Source organism: Rhinopithecus bieti, unplaced genomic scaffold (assembly GCF_001698545.2).
Source record: "Rhinopithecus bieti isolate Rb0 unplaced genomic scaffold, ASM169854v2 scaffold_30846, whole genome shotgun sequence".
NCBI lineage: Eukaryota > Metazoa > Chordata > Mammalia > Primates > Cercopithecidae > Rhinopithecus > Rhinopithecus bieti.
Genome location: NW_016814438.1, coordinates 3840151 through 3859982, shown reverse-complemented (window position 1 = coordinate 3859982; position 19832 = coordinate 3840151). Strand labels below are relative to the sequence as shown.

The 19832-nt window shown below is 36.9% G+C and overlaps 1 protein-coding gene across 3 annotated transcripts in view; it reads right to left on the bottom strand.

The window, feature by feature from the left end:
• TMEM135 (transmembrane protein 135) overlaps positions 1-19832 on the bottom strand; it is a 271052-nt gene that overhangs the window by 14671 nt on the left and 236549 nt on the right. For all 3 annotated transcript variants that reach the window (XM_017850919.1, XM_017850917.1, XM_017850918.1), the window contains 3 exons: positions 12643-12684; positions 6179-6325; positions 2609-2678 (listed from right to left, as the gene is read on the bottom strand). In XM_017850919.1, coding sequence (XP_017706408.1) covers positions 2609-2678; positions 6179-6325; positions 12643-12684 — 259 coding nt within the window. The remainder of the gene's footprint in view (positions 1-2608; positions 2679-6178; positions 6326-12642; positions 12685-19832) is intronic.

Genomic DNA, 19832 nt, shown 5'->3' with positions numbered 1-19832 from the left:
TTTTTTAGTAGAGACGGGGTTTCACCGTGTTAGCCAGGATGGTCTCGATCTCCTGACCTCGTGATCCGCCCGTCTCGGCCTCCCAAAGTGCTGGGATTACAGGCTTGAGCCACCGTGCCCGGCCCAGTCAGGGTATCTTTATACAGGCTGTTGTGATTCCTCCCTGAGTCCTACTAAAGTTGCATTACATAGAGGCCAGAGGGAAGTGCAGAGTGAAAATAGGTTAAGAGACTGATTCGCCCATTCGGGAGCTGGGGTTTTAATTCTGTGTTTTCAGTGTGGTTATTCATCTCTTATTTCTTTACCTATGTTACCTTTCCATAGGTCTCTTTTTTTTATACTATTTTCAAGAGAACTATTCATCCACCCATTAATGTACTTAGAAAATACTTGCTGAATGCCTGTTATGTGCCAAACATTACACTAGATGCTGGGGATAACAGTGACGAGGAGGACACAGAGTTCTTGCCTTCGTGGAGCTTTCATGTTCATTAGTGGAAAAGAAAATAACTGAGTAAACAAATACAAAAGATTATAATAAATGTTATGAAGGAAGTAATCAAGACACTAGGATAGACATTAACAGGGCAATCTATATTAGATTAAATGTTAAGGGCAGACATGTAAATGATGTGACATTTAAATAGAACCAAAAGAGCAGAAGTTAGCATGAGAAAAACATTTCAGACAGCTCAGACAGAAAATATAAAGCCAATTAAGAGGCTGGTAGGTGTAAGGAACCAAGAAAAAGTTAGTGTGAATGGAGTACAGAATGTTGAGGACAATGTAATTAATATGAGTATTTACTCAGGGATGTGATTTAACATATGGTGTAATTAAGTTTTTGAAATAATGAGGTTCATTGTCAAAAAATTTCACTACCATGTTTATGGTTTAAATTCCTTACTCACAGGTCTCCAAATAGTTTTACATTCATGGATATAATATAGTATTCCAATTTATACATAAATTGCCAAGTTTACAGTACTGGTACACATTTGAAAGAATCACTAGTTTTTTATTGCTTGGAAATTCTCACTTTCTCATACAATTTTTTTTAATATTATCTCCCCCACTCCAAATTTCTCAAATACCTCTGATTTAATCCAAATACTTCTCTTAGATCCCCATTTAAGTTTTCCTTTGAACTACAATCATGTTTAATTGGAAGGAATAATAAATCCAGGTACCAGCTGACTTGGACTGCCAGCAATGTTACTTTTTTTTTTTTTTTGGCCACTTTAAACTGAGGCAGGAAATCAAATTTGGAAAGAGTGTCAGAAAGTATTGCACAACTGAGGAACAAAACAAAACAAAACCCTACTGTTTTATCCTTGGTCATTCTGGGGAATTGTGAAGCTAAGTGTGGGCTGGGCAAATGGTACCATCAACACTGGGTCACAGATGTTTACCTTCATGAGCACTAATGTGGGACAGTTCCTCCTTTCTAGAGTAACCATAAAGGAGCTGTCTTTTTGGGTGCTGCACAACTCTGCTCTTCTCATCATCAACTGAGCAGAGACTAAAATTGCAAGAAGAACATAAACTTTCCACATCACTGGAACTGTTAGAGCACCATTCAAAACTAAGGAACTTGGCCGGGCGCGGTGGCTCACACCTGTAATCCTAGCGTTGTGAGGTCAAGGCAGGCAGATCACCTAAGGTCAGGAGTTCAGGACCAGCCTGGCTAAAATGGTGAAACCCCGCTTCTACTAAAACACAAAAATCAGCCAGGCATGATGATGGGTGCCTGTAATCATCCCAGCTACTCGGGAGGCTGAGATGGGAAAATTGCTTGAACCCAGGAGACGGTGGTTGCAGTGAGCCAGGATCGCACCACTTTACTCCAGCCTGGGTGGCTGAGCGAGACTCCGTCTTTAAAAAAAAAAAAAAAAAAAAAAACTAAAGAACTTGCAGCAGGTGGTGCCACCTGTGCCACGCTGACTGCAAAGAAAATAACTTTCTTCCCAGAAGTGGTGGTGATGGGGGAAGGGAGGAGGGACAACACAACGGCAGGCGAGGAGGGAGAGACACGCTAGTACACAAGTCCACTAGGGAGTCAGGAAATTATGCCAGGCATAGTTAGCTCTCTTAATGTAGAGCAACTGTGGACATGCTCCAGTTACCTCAATGGCTTAAAAAAAAAAAAAAGTAATAGTTTTACAAGTCCAAAATTAAATGCCATTGTACCAGACTGCGTACAGTGCATACAGTGTATGTGTGTGAGTGCTGATCCAGCTAGCACACAGCACAGTCTGGGAGTCCTGTTCTAGGATGTAATTCTAATGAGGATACATTACAAAGTACAAATTTTAATGACTTTATGTTTCCTTGTTGTTATCCCATCTTATCTTCTATATCGTAAGTTTTAAGTAAGCCAGTTTTAAATAAGCTAATTTTAAATTATTTAAGGACCTGGTAAGTGAATACTGAAAGCTAAATCATCAGCTATTGTCATAAATTTCTCATCTCTTGAAGTCAAATTCAAAGAATGATAGCAGTTATTAATGTCAACTTTTCCATTTACTTTTAAATTATTTCTAAATAAGTAAGTTATTTCTATACCCATTCCCTATTGTTAATAAAGTACATACATCCATATACTTACTTTAATGCAATAAGAGATGCAATTATCTTCATAATGTTTGCAACATCTATGCCTTGGTCCATGTTTGCATCTGAAATTGAACCCAAAAAAAGTAAACTAATTATAATTAAAGTGTGTATATCCATGTGTTCGTATATGTTTGTGGATCTGTTTAAAGCTTTCTAACCAAGAAAAACAAAGGAAAAAGAGAAGAAAACATCACTCACTTCTTTTTTCTTTTTTGAGACAAAGTCTCGTTCTTGTACCCCAGGTTGGAGTGCAATGGTGCAATCTCAGCTCACTGCAACCTCTGCCTCTCAGGTTCATGACATTCTCCTGCCTCAGCCTCCCAAGTAGCTGGGATTACAGGTACCCGCCACCACGCCCAGCTAATTTTTGTATTTTTAGTAGAGATGGGGTTTCACCATGTTGGTTAGGCTGGTCTCGAACTCCTGACCTCAGGTATCTGCCCACCTTGGCCTCCCAAAGTTCTGGGATTACAGGTATGAGCCACCGTGCCACTCACTACTTCTAAATATGTGTCACTTTTGGTGTTTTAGGACATACAGAGGCAAGAACAACAGATATTTTTGCTTTTTCTACTTGCTGCTTACCTTTTGATACATTGTATAAACTATCTGACTGCAGTCAAAATACTTGAATATGGACTAGAGAAACCACCGTTAGGTATTTGTGATTAAATATGAAAAAATACGTATATATTATGTATATACTCTGCCAAGTCTTTTGGAAACTTTAAATTGCTTATTGTAGAGTATAATGGTAATAAATCATCCATGAAGTCAACACTTGAGCAAAAGTCATAATGAGAATGTGCTCAGGTTACAGGAATTTATACTTAATTAGATTTGAGAGAAAACATCTGGAAAAGAAACATGATATAGTATTAGGATTCAAAATTCAGTTGAAATAAATAAAGAAATAGAGATCATGTGGTAATTAAAAAGTAGTTAATTTGTGATTTAACTGTAAACCACTTAACCCTCTAGTGTTTAATAAATATTTCTGCTGGGAGGACTACTGTTCACAATGCACTCATTTTAATTATTTAGCATGTTGAATCCAAGACTATTTATTCACCCTAGGCATAAAAATGTAAGTAGAATATCTAACATGGTTCTAACTCTCCCTCTCTCTTTGAGGGTTCATGTTCCAAAATAAGCGGTCTTTATAACTTCTTTCAGACTGTAGCTAATTAATTATTTTCGTGGTTGAACCACATGAATGTTTTCCTGTTTATAACAATAACTTGTAGAGCAATGTTCTGGCTCTGCACCTCTCCAATCCCATTCGCAAATTGATTAGCAAGACCTTTACAGAAATCCAATTCTGCACTACAGCTGGAGTATACAGCCTTTCCTAGTCAAGGGTGACAGCAACAGTTCAGTTCACACTGGCCATAGCCCTTATATCTTTAGAATGCTAAGGTATATCTGGCCATGTGAAGCTGCTGAGTGATTAAAGTTGGAGGCCTGAAAAGCAGTGAATAAGAGAAAGGCTGCCTTATGCAAGCCATCACTCTTCACACTTTTAAGTGCCCCCTTCAAAGACATTTCTCAGCCACTGCTACCAGAACTACACTGAAATTGTTAAGCTTCCTTTGTTTTTTGGGGTTTTGGTGTTTTTTTTTTTTAAGAGATGGGAGTCTCACTCTGTCACCCAAGCTGGAGTACAGTAGCATGATCATAACGATCATAGATCACTGCAGCCTTAAACTCCTAGGCTCAAGCAATCCTCCCACCTCAGCCTCCTGAGTAGCCAGGACTACAGGCACATGCCACCATGCCTACCTAATTTTTAAATTTTTTTCAGAGACAGGGTCTTGCTATGTTGTCTAGGCTGGTCTCAAACTCCTGGCCTCAAGTGATTCTCCTACCTCAGTCTCCCAAAGTGTTAGTTTTACAGGTGTGAGCCACCATGCCTGGCCTAACCTTTCTTTGCTAGTGAAGTTAAATCCTGATATCAACTGTACTGTCAATTAGTCTTTCTTAGTCACTCATAAATGGCTTCCCAGGACCTGGATTGCCTGTCTCCTGTATTATTTGCTTTGCTTCTGTATTATTCTGCATCTGCTTTCACACCAGTGGACCCACTGAGGCTACTCCGATACATTCTGTCATGACCTGATCAGTTCTGATGCCCAAGGCATCATTTACCCATATAATTCATTCTCTGCATTCCCCTCTGATTCCCGTTGAAATTATTTCCATTAATAGGATCCTTTCTCCCTTTTCTGCACTGAGGTAACCCATAACTATTTTTGAACTTGTTTAATAAATTCAGCTACCATAATTATTCCTGTTATCTTCTAGATGTATGTTAAGATGAAGACAAAACGTTTAAATTCAATAAAAATCTGAGTACCCTCCCTGTGCTCATATTTTATGTCAGGCAAGTTCATAGATGTTATCTCATTTAATGCTCACAGCAACTCTTAATAGAGATTATTAATCCCAGTTAACAGACAAGAAAATGGAAATGCACAATGGTTAAATCTCTCGTCCAAAGTTACAATGCTGGTAGAGGGAAAATAAGAGTGAAACATAGGTTTTCTAATTTATTAAGGGACCTCAGCTTCCTATAACTCAATGGTCCCCAACTTTTTTGGCATCAGGTACTGGTTTCATGGAAGACAATTTTTCCACTGACTGGGTGGCGGGAGAGGGGGATGGTTTAGTATGAAACTGTTCCACTCCACATCATCAGGCATTAGATGCTCATAAGAAGCACACAACTTAGATCCCTCACACGCGCAGTTCACAATGGGATTTGTGCTCCTATGAGAATCTAATGCCACTGCTGATGTGACAGGAGGCAGAGTTCAAACGGTAATGCTCGCTGGCCTGCTGCTCACCTCCTGCTGTGTGGCCGGGTTCCTAAAAGGCCTCGGACCAGTACTGGTTCATGGCCCAGGGGTTAGGAGCCCTTGCTATAGTTGATCCCCTAACTTTCTTTATTGCCTACTCATTCCACCCTCTCTAAAATATCACTACCAAGATTTTATTTGTTGGTTGATAATCTAATTTCAAACTATTAAATTTATTTTCTTAAATATCTATACTAGAAATATAAATGAAAATTTGTATGAAACCTGAAAACTTCTTTTTATAATATACAAATAAAACATTTCAGTTTGAGAACCCCAAAAATGTTCACTCTTACAAAATATCCTTTACTTAAGGGTTGCCCCTTATTATTCCTTAATCTTCTTGAATCTCTCTCAGGAATTTTGCTTCCTTCTTTCCACACTTGGCACATTAAATCAACACATATTAATCAGTTTCCTGGAGTTCTCTATCATAGCCTCCTGTGATTCTGCCTGGTTTGAAATACAAAAGTATTCCAATTCTATGTAAACCTATTTTAAAGGCATATGATGGTCTACAGTTCTGCCAGAAAGAATAAACAATATTCACTTGCCATTGTGTGTCTTTTATAAAATTCTATGCACAGTTTCTGGTGAAAAATGATCATCATTACCTGAACAGAAAACAAAAATACCATGGCACGGTACAAATATCATTTGAAACAGTGACAAAGTAGGTTAAAATATCAAGATAAAGAGCTCACATTGAATCCACAAATTTCCTGACTAGACCAATCATATTCATTCTTCTGGGTTTTTCCTTGTGTTGCTCTCTCTTTTGTTCCACTTTTGCAAATGCTGCCTCTGGTGAAAAAGAGTGTGTGGGAATTTCTTCCTTTCCTACAATGAATCTAAAGAAAAGAGCACAATGTGAGGCATTTTCCACTTAAAAAAAATCAATGAGGAAAAAAATAAAAGACTGTTTATAAACAAATACACAGACAAATATCTTATCATTTGAGATAGTATTTTCACAATTTACATAAAATTGAATCATCCTATGAAGAAAAATAGACTTTTAAAATCTGAATACTCAAAAAAAATTAATAGTCATTTGTTTGATAATGCAGGTATTTTAAAATCAAACTGACCAAGTAAAATACAGCACAACACTTAATGAAGCACCCTTTAACTTGGGACACCGCTTTTTAAACATATGCCTTAGAGTTTTTCAAAAAACCAGGTAGACTTGGGTATACTAATAAATCACAACACTAAAAAATCACAAAAACTATGTATTTTTTTCTTAAATTTGGCTAATAGTTACAATTGAATGATTCTCATTTACAGTAAAACTTGACATTTATACCTGTCATTTTGAGTCATAAACAGCTGTAGCACACTTGGTTATCTGTATACGCACAGGGAAACAGAGGGCACTACAGAACAGGAATCAGAAAACAGTCAGATTCCCCAAGTCTTCATATTATTTCATTAGGAAATCTGAAAGTTGATGTTATTCTAATCTACTTTTCTTTGGAAAAATAAAATATCTAGAAAATAATATTCCTGTCTCATCAAAACTATATTTTTGCAAAGACAATGAATGGAAAATACTATCACAATTGGATATGCCTCAAGAAGTATCTCCTTTCTCAGAGTTTGCAGTATCACTGTTTATACCTATCCTGTAAGAGTCATTACTCTTATATAGATTAAGCTTTCCCAAAGTAATACTACCTTCCAGGCTTTCAGAAAATATAGTAAAATAGAGATAGAATGGGATCAATAACAATGCACTAAAATTCTGGAACTTGAGTCAGGCATAGCGGCTCATGCTGTAACCCCGGCACTATGGGAGTTGAGGCAGGACAATCACTTGTGGCCAGGAGTTCAAGAACAGCCTGGTCACCAGAGTGAGACCCCACCTTAACAAAAAAATTAAAAATCAGCTAGGCATGGTGGTGTATGCCTGTAGTCCCAGCTACGTGGGAGGCTGACATGGGAGGATTGCCTGAGCTCAGGAGTTAAAGGTTGCAGTGGGCTATGATCATGCCACTATACTTAAGCCTAGGCAATACAGTAAGACCCTGTCTCTTTAAAAAAAAAAAAAAAAAAGTAACTTCAGACCTGTGACAAACAGAATATGAAAGCATAAATACTTAGAAAGAATGAAAAAGCTGTTACTACCAATAACTGCAACCCATCCTGTTCAGACAACCTCGGTAAAACATCTAGCTTATCAAATCATAAGTGGTGTGCAAGGGGTTTGTTTGTCACCAGATGGCAGCTGTGCATCCTTGGTAGCTGTCAGTTCAAATGAATTTGTTTCTTACTTATGGTTGTATATAGAGAGTTTAAGATCTGTACTGCTGTTCTTTATTAGCAACAAGGGTAAAACTATGCCAGAACAGATAGAACAGTTTCTCTTACACCCTTCATAATACTGTTGCTATTTTGGCCAGGACTGACTATTTCAGATTAGAAGTCACTTCCTTGGAGAAGCTGACCCTGTCCCAGGCCAGAATAATTCTGTGCTAGGAGAGCCCAATGAACCGCCAGTACAGTAATGTACGTGCCGTTTTAGTAGTCTACATCCCCTACTCAACTGTGAGGCCTGTGAGACCATGTGTATCTTCTTTGCTATTATATCCCAGCATCTAGCACAGTGTCTGGCACATGGTAAATACGTAATACATATTGAATGAATGAATATAGTAATAGCTAGCATTTTCTGAGCATGTCTTATATGACAGACACAGTGCCAACTGAGCCTTTTACAAATACTAATTCATTCATGTAATCCTCACAACACTATAGGTGTCACAATTCCCATGAGAGTTGGCATGGTTAAGTATCTTGTCCACAACCAATAAATTATCAGTAATTATTTGAACCCAGAATTGTCTAGCCTAAAGTCTGGCTTCTTAATCACTAACCTACATATGTTTCTAACTATGTTTTAAACTATGATGAATAAGGCTAGCGCACCTTCAGAGTCTCACACTGGCTTTTCTCCCGAGGTTGTGTCCTTGACACTATTCTCTTGACTTCTACTGTTATCTACACACGCAGATGCTTTTCAAATCATCCCACATAGAATTTCCAGAGGAAGCTTCCCAAAGTACACATCTGAACTGACTACACATATCCTCAAGGAACTTCACGGGCTTATGGCCTACTGAATTAAATATAAACTTCAAGCTTAAATCAGTATCTGATTTAAGATACTGTGAGGCCTGTGCAGAGTGAGTGCTCACTATAGGAGCTATTATTATATTACAGTTAAATGAACTACTTGACATTCTCCAAATAAACCATGTGTCTTATTGCTCTTCTTATCTGGATTATTCTTCCCTACATCTTTTCTAAAAATCTTATTTGTCTTTTAAAATCCATCTTAAATGCTCCTTCCACTCGCTCCTTCCCACCCACCCCCACAGGAAAATAAAAGTATTAATAATTTGTGAATTATAGAACACTTAACTTCTATTATTACCTTTAGGTTTTTCTAGTCTATAAGTAATTTTGTGCAAATTTCCTGCTTTCTTCTCTCCATTTACTCCTATCCACAGCTTGGGGAAAGATGCTAGGTTAGGTTTGCCTAAAATATATTCCTAAGATAGCCTACACTTCTCTTTTGCAACATTTGACACAGTTATAATTAGTGCCGTCTTTCCCACTAGACCATAAGCTCTCTGAGGACAGAGACTGTATCTGGCTCATTCCCCAGTGTATTCTCAACGCTTAGTACAAGACCTGGGGCAAAATAAATGTATACTAAGTATATCTATCAGTGAATGTTAACTCTGTAGCTCCTGTATTATCTCACACTTGTTGAGGAGTGCTGAAATGGTTTGGCTCTGTGTTCTTACCCAAATCTCATCTTGAGTTGTGATCCTCACATGTTGAGGGAGGGATATGGTGGGGTGATTGGATTATGGGGCAGTTTCTCCCATGCTGTCCTCGTGATAATGAATTAGTTCTCAGGAGAGCTGATGGTTTTAAAGTGTGGCACTCCCTCACTCTAGCTCTCTTCCTCTCCTGCCGCCTTGTGAAGAAGAAGCCTGCTTCTTCTTGGCCTTCTGCCATGACTGTAAGTTTCCTGAGGCCTCCCTAGTCATACAGAACTGTTAGTCAATTAAACCTCTTTTGTTTATACATTAACCAGTCTTGAGTAGTATCTTTATAGCAGTGTGATAACAGACTAATACAAGTGATTTTTTAAAAGGTGCTAAACTGAGTTTTTGTTTGTTTGTTTGTTTGAGACAGAGTCTCACTCTGTCACCCAGGCTGTATTGCAGTGGCATAATCAAAGTTCATTGCAACTTCCGCCTCCTAGGTTCAAGCAATTCTCCTGCCTCAGACTCCCAAGCATCTGGAATTACAGGTGCCCACCACCACACATAGCTGATTTTTGTATTTTTAATAGAGACGGTGTTTTGCCATGTTGGTCAGGCTGGTCTCTAACTCCTGACCTCAAGTGATTGCCCACCTTGGCCTCCCAAAGTGCTGGGATTATAGGCGTTAGCCACCGTGCCCAGCCTGAAGTAAAGTTTAGTATTTTCAAGCTTTTTAGCCTTGTCTAATTAGGACACATTAAACTGGAGTACTTTGTAAATATTTGTCCTTTGTGGATAAAGGACAGTTTTCCTCTGAGTGAACAATGTATGTTTTCATGATACAGCAATTATGATCTGTATGAGTTAAGCACTTCCTTATGCCATTTTATGATTGTATTCATTTAAATCTCACCATTCTCAAATGTATCAAGCTCTGTGTATCTTTTCCTCACCAAAGTTTAATATTGTCAGGAAGTCATATTAAATTGTGCTACAAAAAGTATTTTCCTTTCCCCTTCCCTTTGTAATTAATATTAAATTTTGCACTTTTGACATGCTATAAATTTACAGCATACGTCTACAATAAAAATCACAACCGCCAGGACTGCAAAGAGGTAGCAGGAAAGACATGTCAGATAACACTTTTTTGAAAGCCTACAAGAAGCACACACATTATTTTTTTACAATGAAACTTAACAATAAAAAATATATTTGGCTTTTAGTAACATTCTTCTGACAATCAACTTTGTAAGTGTGAGATTAATTCATCTGCAATGGAGTGAGTCCATATTCACCGTATAAATTCAAGAAATAGCCACATTTCTTGAATCCAAATTCACCACACTGCAGATTGATTATGAAATAGAATTAAAATGAAACAGAATTTGCTTAGTGGAAGGAGATGCACAAATAAACATATGACAATTCACAATATTTAACAGCTTTCTTGCTTTAGCAACAAGAATACTAGCGAGAATTAACAAACATTTTCTAGAATATTTTCTATAATACAGTGAAAATTAAGTGCAAATAGTCCAAACTAGCCCTCTGTTAAAAGTGGATTTGAAGAAAAGACACAAAACCATCTGACACATTTTAAGTTTTTGCAAGAATTCTGGGAGTCTAAGGAGATGTAGGAAAACAAGACTAAGTTTTCCTTCTCTTTTGAAAACCTAACTTTTGTTTTGTTATCAACTTTAAACTTAATACCAAATGCTTTCTAGCCAATGCAACAACAATAATAAAACTTTATTTTCTAATAAATATCATGATCTTTTACCAAAAAGTAACAGTAAGGAAATTAGTGTGGTGTATTATGACTTAGAAAGTTATTGTTCCCACAGAGTTCTCACAACCAAAGACATCCTTAATCATACATCGGACTCCATTTGTTCCCTCCCAAACCAGTTTCCTTGCATGCCATGTGATTTTCTGTTAACAGCACCTTCTTTTAGGCACTTTGGTTTCCAATACTTGGCTGGGATTGCAGAGTGGAAGGGAAAAGAAGCAAAATATCAGTCTTCATTTTCATTCATTGCAAGTCTTAACTTTTTCTGCTTCTCTTTAATCCTCCTACTGTCACCCAAATTCTAGTCCTTATTGTCTTTCCACCTTCTGGTTCTCTCTTTTTTGATGTCCCAAATACTGCAGCCAGACCAATCTTTCTGAAACACTGTCAACCACCCTGCTCAAAAAATGTTAGTAGCTCCCTACTGCTGACCTTATCAAATCCAAATTAGTCTTTTTTTGTCCCCCAGGTCTTCTATAATCTGGCCCTACTCTACATACCAAAAAATATTTTATATTTCCTAATATAAACTTTTCCTACCAATTAAGTCCATTTTCTCACTGTTACCTCACACTTCATGTTTACAATTTTCACTCTCTTGCTACTATTATTCACTTCCACCCAGAGTGCACTTCCTCTTCCTTGTAGTTATTGAAAGCTATCCTTAAAGTACAGTTTAAGGCACATCATCTATGAGAATATAACAAAAATAATAGTCAACATTTCTTGAGTATTTACAAATGCCAGCCACTGTTTGAAATATTTTCACATATTAACTCATTTGATCCTCAAAATAACCTTGAGACAATCATGTAAAACTTTTGCTAGTACTGAAGCTTTCCCTAATTTTCCTCCAATACTTGCAGTAAAAACCATACTACTAATCTTCACCAAGCATCTACTATACGTCCTTTGGATTACAAAACAGGCAACATTTATGATATAAACTAGACAAACACTGGGTATGGAGTCAGTATACATAGTTAACTTGTGTGATGTTAAATTAGACAAATATTCTAAGCCTCAGTTTTCTCATCATGTTACATCTCACAGAACTGTTGCAAAAATTTAATTTTCTAATCTATGAGAAAATTCTTGGTGAACTCTAAAATATAATGCTAATGCTAACCAACATTTCTACAGTATATACCATGTACCAGTTGCTATGCTAAAAGATGGGCTATGAGGTGAAAAGACTCTAGTGATACTTAAAATCAAATTTGTGTTTGACTGTGCATGAGTCTTGCCCTAAAGTAAATAATCTAGTACCACACAATTAAATACTTAACTTTTCAGTAATTGTTCATGAGCAGCTCTGTCTTTTCCAGCTCCCTGAAGTGAGTTCTTGTATTTCTTTTCAAACACCCCACAACAGAAAGCACACAATAGGTCCAAAAGAAGTAGTTGATTAATTTTAGAGGGAAAATCTGACAAATTACTCTTTCAATGAGCTATATATCCGCAAGCTTGGAAGCACTTTTATGAATTCTAAAATTATTTTCAGTTTAAATGTTTAGTCAATATTTATTGTAATTATGTATAATGTTTTAAGTTAACTTGTAAATTCTCTCTCAACATAAAAATAAATGTTACTTACCTAAGTGCAGAAAATGTAAATCCTTTCAAACCATCCTTGCACCTAAAACAATAAGAATTTAAAATCATAAAATATTTTGAGGTATAAATAGTATATTACATTGCTATTAAATCTTTTCCTGAAAATAATGTTTTAAAAGATGAAACTCTTAAGGCAAAAATCTGAACATTATGAATGGTCAAAAGAGCAACAAGCAATACGTAAGTCACCTTACACAAAACGATTAATATGATAATGCCTTCCTACGTCACATTAACATTACTTAGAGCTCAGCTCTCAAATAGGCAGGTTGAAGAGAGACTTAAGTAAATCTAAGGGCTCCATCTGGACTTCAAATGGGTGCTGGGAGTAGAGCAGTTGCTACAAATCCCTGGGAGACCAATTTGCTGAGAAGAAAAAGACCACATACACCAGGTGGGTGTGGGCTCTAGATCAATTCAAGGTTCTGACTTCGTCTTACCTACTACATCGGAGAATGCACAATATTCATAATACAGAGTTGGCAGGCACAGAAAGGTTTCAAGTTTAGTTCAACAGTTTTAATTTCTGATTAAGCCCAATTAGAACAGATCACAGAGCATGAAGAACAGAGTTGGGGTGAGGGGAGAGCAGAAAGAGAGGACTCCAAATGGTATTTATTGAGTGTTTACTATATAGCTGGGCACTGTTTTCAGCTCTTTATATGTGTTGTCTCATTTAATCGTATCACTAAACTGTATGAACAGAGATTTTTCTCTATTGCATTGCTACACAGAGGCTCGAAGAATGCAGTAACCTAGGTCACAAAAGTAATAGCAGTCAGAATTCCAGAATTTGGGGGCTGGAGGGGATTGTCTGACTTTAAAAGTTATGTTTTTTTCTTATACGTCCTCCTGAAACAGTCTGCTCTCTTCAGTTGGGGAAGATTCAAATTACATGGTAGTTAAGAAAAAAAAGATTCTCAGATTTGCAAAAAAATATTTAAACAAGACCTTAAAATGGGGACATTACTATGCAGGCTTTACAACATCCTGCTGTTGTCATTCAATGTCTTTGTTCTTCTTTATCGCTATGATCACCCTAAACAAAGGGCTTTTGAGTATTTATTATCAAAATCCCTTGAATAAATCTATAAAGATACTGGATATTCTTAGATAAAGAGTAAGGCCTAGGCTGGGCACAGTGGCTCACACCTCTAATCCCAGCACTTTAGGAGGCCAAGGCCAGCGGATCACCTGAGACCAGGAGTTCAAGAGCAGCCTGACCAACATGGAGAAACCCTGTCTCTACTAAAAATGCAAAATTAGCCGGGCGTGGTGACACAGGCCTGTAATCCCAGCTACTCGGGAGGCTGAGGCAGGAGAATCGCTTGAACCCACGAGGCAGAGGTTGCAATGAGTCAAGATTGCGCCATTGCTCTCCAGCCTGGGCAATAAGAGCGAAACTCCGTCTCAAAAAAAGAGTAAGGCCTCAAATATAATAGGGCAGTTATTCCTCTATGTCTTCTGTATGAAAGACCACAAAGGAAATAAAAATTTAAGAAATCTATTTTAATCAAAATCATATACATTTGTATTAGATGCAGTACAGAATCTGAGAAAATAAGTTAATCCGCATGCACAGAAATGTTTTAAAACAACCCCATCAAAAAGTGGGCAAAGGATATGAACAGACACTTCCCAAAAGAAGACATTTATGCAGCCAACAAACATATGAAAAAAAGCTCAACATCAATGATCATCAGAGAAATGCAAACCAAAACCACAATGAGATACCATCTCATGCCAGTAAGAATGGTGATTATTAAAAAGTCAGGGAACAATAGATGCTGGTGAGGCTCTGGAGAAGTACGAGTGCTTTTGCACTGTTGGTGGGAATGTAAATTAGTTCAACCATTGTGGAAGACAGTAGAGCCATTCCTCAAGGATCTGGAACCAGAAATAACATTTGACGCAACAATCCCATTACTGGGTATACACCCAAAGGAATACAAACCATTCTACTATATTCTACTATATATTCTACTATAAAGATAGACGCACACACATGTTTACTGCAGCACTATTTATAATAGCAAAGACGTGGAACCAACCCAAATGCCCATCAATGATCAAATGGATAAAGAAAATGTGGTACATATACACCACGGAATACTCTGCAGCCATAAAAAGAAATGAGATCATGTCTTTTACAAGGACATGGATGAAGCTGGAAGCCCTCATCCTCAGCAAACTAACACAGGAACAGAAAACCAAATACTACGTGTTCTCACTCATAAGTAGGAGGTGAACACTGAGAACACATAGACACAGAGAGGGGAACAACACAAACCAGGGCCTGTTGGGGTGTGGGGAGTGAGGGGAGGGAAGTTGGAGGACTGGTCAATAGGTGCAGCAAACCACCATGGCACACGTGTACATATGTAACAAACCTACATGTTCTGCACATGTATCCTTTTTTTTTTTTTAGAAGAAAAAACACTTAAAAACTCAATTTCAATTAAGCAACATGATCTACTTCCTGGTCATGTTAACAGTGAGAAATGTAACCACAGAATTTAGCTAACATACTACATAATTATCTACCTTACACAGAATAGGGGTAAAGGCAAAAGAATTCAGATGGAAGGATAAAATCTGAATGGGAAAATTATAGCATTAAAATGTTTAAACTTATCTTTTTCCATCTGATGAAAGTGTTTTGCCGTAATTTAAAAACCCATAATCTAGATAGGTAAGATGGTGAGGAAGCCGGTTAAGGGGTCTATTGACTGGAAAACAGAGAGCAGTAGACTGATTAAAAGATTATGTATATCTGGGAACAAATTTTGGCTTTCATATGTTATTGTTAAAAGACAGCCATTTATCTTTGTGCTATGCTGAATAAAGAATTCTGACAACTTGTTCTAGTCAGAATTGCATATTTGTGACCTTAAACAATAAATTTTATTGCAGACCAAAACATCAAAAAGTAGCTTTCAAATATAAGAGGAGCATATACAAATGAATTTGCAATTTCATTATGATGGAAGTTCAGTTCTTTCAGCAGAACTCTGTGGGAAGCACTTCATATTGATAAAGTCTTAGCATGGATTCAAAAGGGGCTATTCTTCTTTCCATTCATGTGTATAAGGTTTGTTAATGTAATTGAGGGTCAGATGTCTATGTCAAAAGAACAAAAAAGTAATTATTCCCATAAAAAGAATCTTTAAAATAGTAATATGGCCCCACATTTTGACACTAAGAGTATTGTATGAGCATTAACCTAACTATGAAACACAATTGTAATCTGTGTTGAATGCTGAAAATATGATACAAAGATTTAAACAAAGCAGACTCCATTTGAAGGTTCCTCATTCTATGGATTCGATTATTATAATGTAAATGAAATCACATTCTCCATTTAAGTATTAAGGCTCACCAACTTATTCAATAAATATTAACTAAGTGGCCACTAAGTATAAGCACTGCCTGCCTTAGGTTCTAAGGACATAACTGTGAACAATAAAGAATCCCTGGTTTTACAGAGCTGGCATTCTAGTTGGGAAAGAGATACATAAAAAAGTAAATATGTCATATAGTGGTAATAGGTATGGAAAAAAAACAAAAAACCTGCAAGATAAGGGGAGAAACAGTGATGTAGTCAGGCTTCATTACTTTACACAGTATGGTCAAGAAGAGCTTCTTTGAGAGGTAAAATTTGGTGATCTGATAGAAACATTAGTGAGTAGAGGGGAGAGCATTTCCGTTTGAGGTAATCAAGTACACAGCCCATGATATGGAGTCAGCTTGGCATGTAAAGAGAAGCAAGTAGATTACTGTAGCTGGAGTAAAATAGGGGAGGGAAGTAGTGGTAGGAAATGAGGACCTAACAGTGGGGTGGAGAGAGGGAGTAGTCTACATTTCACATAAGCCCTTTAGGCAAGGTAAGAACTTTGGGAGGTTCTCATAAGAGGAGTGGCACGATCTATCTTAAATTTTAAAAGAATCACTTGTGGCCGGGGACAGCGGCTCATGCCTGTCATCCCAGGACTTTGGGAGGCTGGTGGATCACCTGAGGTCAGGAGTTTGAGACCAGCCTGGCCAACATGGCAAAACCCTGTCTCTACTGAAAACACAAAAACTAGCCGGGTATGGTGCCTGTAATCTCAGCTACTTGCGAGGCTGAGGCAGGGAGAATCACTGGAACCCAGGAAGCAGCAGGAGGTGGAGTTAGCAGTGAGCCGCGATCGCGCCATTGCACTCCAGCCTGGGCGACAGAGTGCGACTCTGTCTCAAAAAAAAAAAAAAAAAAAAAAAATCACTTGGCTGCTGGATAGACTTATAGGAGGTCAAGGTTAGAAGCAAGGAAGCAAGTTAGGAGGGGAAAGATGATTGTGGTCATCTAGATCATAGTTGTAGCAGGTGGGGAGAAGTAGAGCTGACTGAAATTCTCAATGGTTTAAATGTGAAGTAAAAGAGAGGCAATTTACAAATTACTGAAATAATTTTTGGTTTGATCAAATGGAAGGATAATATGGCCACTCACCAAAGTAAGGAATGCTACAGCAGAAACAGTTTCAAGGAGAAAATCAAAACTTTTGTTTTGGACATGTTAAGTTTAAAATGTGTGTTAACTAATTAAATGGTAATGTTGAGGAAGCAAGTAATTGGCTGAACAAGTCTGAGGATTAAGGGAGAGGTCTGATTTGTTTATATGTAGTATTTAAATGCATGAGACTAGATACAATCATACAGGAAATAATTGTAAAGAAAATGTCCAAGGACTGAATATATTTTGCTTCTCCACAACTTATAATGCAGAACATCTCTTCAAAGGAAGAAAAATAAAAATCCATTTATCTTAATCACATTCTTTTCTAAATAAAGTCTCATTTTATTTTCAAGTGCACATAAAAATAATGCATTAACTCATATACGTAGACTTTTCAACTTAATTTATGCAAATGAAAAAATAAATACTATAAGTCAGTCTACATTTACTGAATCTCTACTTGCAAGGTTCTGTGCTAAGGCAAATTATGATATAAAAGAGAGCCAAAAAAGACAGAGAGGAAAAGAAATATGTTGCATAATAATATCAAACAACTTAGTCGATACACAAATAACCATAGAGGTTCAGGTTGGAATTCCATATTATGTACAGGAAAGTACAAATAAGCTCAGTGTTATCATTATCAGGATAATACTCTTGGTCAAATGTTCAAATTTTCTATTAGAAGTGTAAATGATAGTAAAATAAACAATTCTGCCCACAAAGATATTTTTCTTCTGTGAAATTACTTTAATGAGAGAGTCACCTTTATTACATTGTACCAGCAGATGTCGCTAGAAAACTGTTTTTGGAAGAATTTGTAGTTCATTGGTGTGACTTCTATAGCAAACACTTTACTGTAGGTTTTCCTCTAAAAACACATTTATAGGGATGCAAAAATGTTACTAATCTTAATTAAAGTACATTAAGTTCTCCCAAGAAAATATCGCAATATTAGACTTTTAATGATGGGTGATGTTCCTATAATCCATTCAGCATAAAATGTTTAAGAACACCCTATTGTTTGGCACCAACACAAAATTTAATAACGTAAATATGCTACTTCATTATGTGCTCTCTAATGAGCTGAAAAGAATGAGAACAAACTATTTTGATTTCTAAGTTTTTTTATTGTCTACTCAGTTTTCACTCATTTGGTAAATATAAAAGATGTAAAAGATGTACTTTATAAATCTCCTTTAAAATATTTCTTCACAATCTAAAGAATGGAAGAAAATATTTACAAACTATACATCCTAGAGGGGATTACTATCCAGAAAATATCCATGGAATACTATACGGCCACAAAAAGGATGAAATTCTGTTATTTGCAGCAACATGGAAGGACTGGTAGACATGCTCAGTGAAATAAGCCATGAACAGAAAAGTTAAACACTGCATGTTCTCACTCATACGTGAAAGCTAAAAACAATTTATCTTATAGAAGTGAAAAGTAGAAAGTAGAAGAGAAAATACCCAAGGCTAGAAATAGTAGGGGAAAGGTAAAGATATGAAGAGACGGCTGGGCGTGGTGGCTCATGCCTGTAATCCCAGCACTTTGGGAGGCCAAGGCGGGTGGATCACCTGGGGTCAGGAGTTCAAGAGCAGCCTGGCCAACATGGTGAAACCCGTCTCTACCAAAAATACAAAAATTAGCCAGGCATGGTGGTGGGCATCTGTAATTCCAGCTACTCGGGAGGCTGAGGCAGAAGAATTGGTTGAACCCAGGAGGCAGAGGTTGCAGTGAGCTGAGATCGTACCACTGCACTCCAGTCTAGGTGACAGAGCAAAACTCCATCTCAAAAAAAAAAAAAAAGACACGGAGAGACTTGTTAGATATAAAATCACAGCTACGTAGGAGGAATACATTCTAGTGGTTCTATATCACTGTAGGATGACTATAGTTAACAGTAATACATAGTTTCAAATAGCTAGTTTCAATACTCCCAATACAAAGACATGATAAGTATGAGATTATAGATATGCTAATTATTCTGATCTAATTAACTATATATGTATTAAAACATCACTCTGTACTCCCATGAGTATGTACAATTTTTATTTGTCAATTTTTTAAATGATAAAATACATTTCATATACACAAAATGTAGTTTCAGAAGAAGGTGCAGACAACATGGAATTTTTTTTTCCATTGCATGTTTGTGATTGTAATCATGTTTTCACAATAAATTTAATGTGTCAGTTTTACATAAGAAAATATAAGCATCTAAAACAATATTACATGTTTTATTTACTTATTTATTACTTCTTCCCCTTCACCCCCCAAGATGGGGGTCTCCCTATGTTGCTCAAGCTGATCTTAAACTCCTGGACTCAAACAATCCTCCCACTTCGGCCTCCCAAGGACTGGGATCACAGGCATGTGCCACTGTGCTTATATTACACATTTTAAATAAACATCTAAAAACAAAAATGAAAAAAAGTATTTCTTCAGAGGCAACGCATGGTGTAGTGAAAAAAATCTTGATAAGAGAAAGGATATAGATGCTAATCATAACTTCTCTACAATCTTGAGTAAATCACTTAACTTTAGGAATCAATATCCTTGTATATTAAAAAAAAAATGAAAGTAAATGACTACCATAACTGGCTGATTAAATGATTTAGAATTCTGAAATTTCATCATTTTATTTAATGCTAGCATTATTATTAAAATC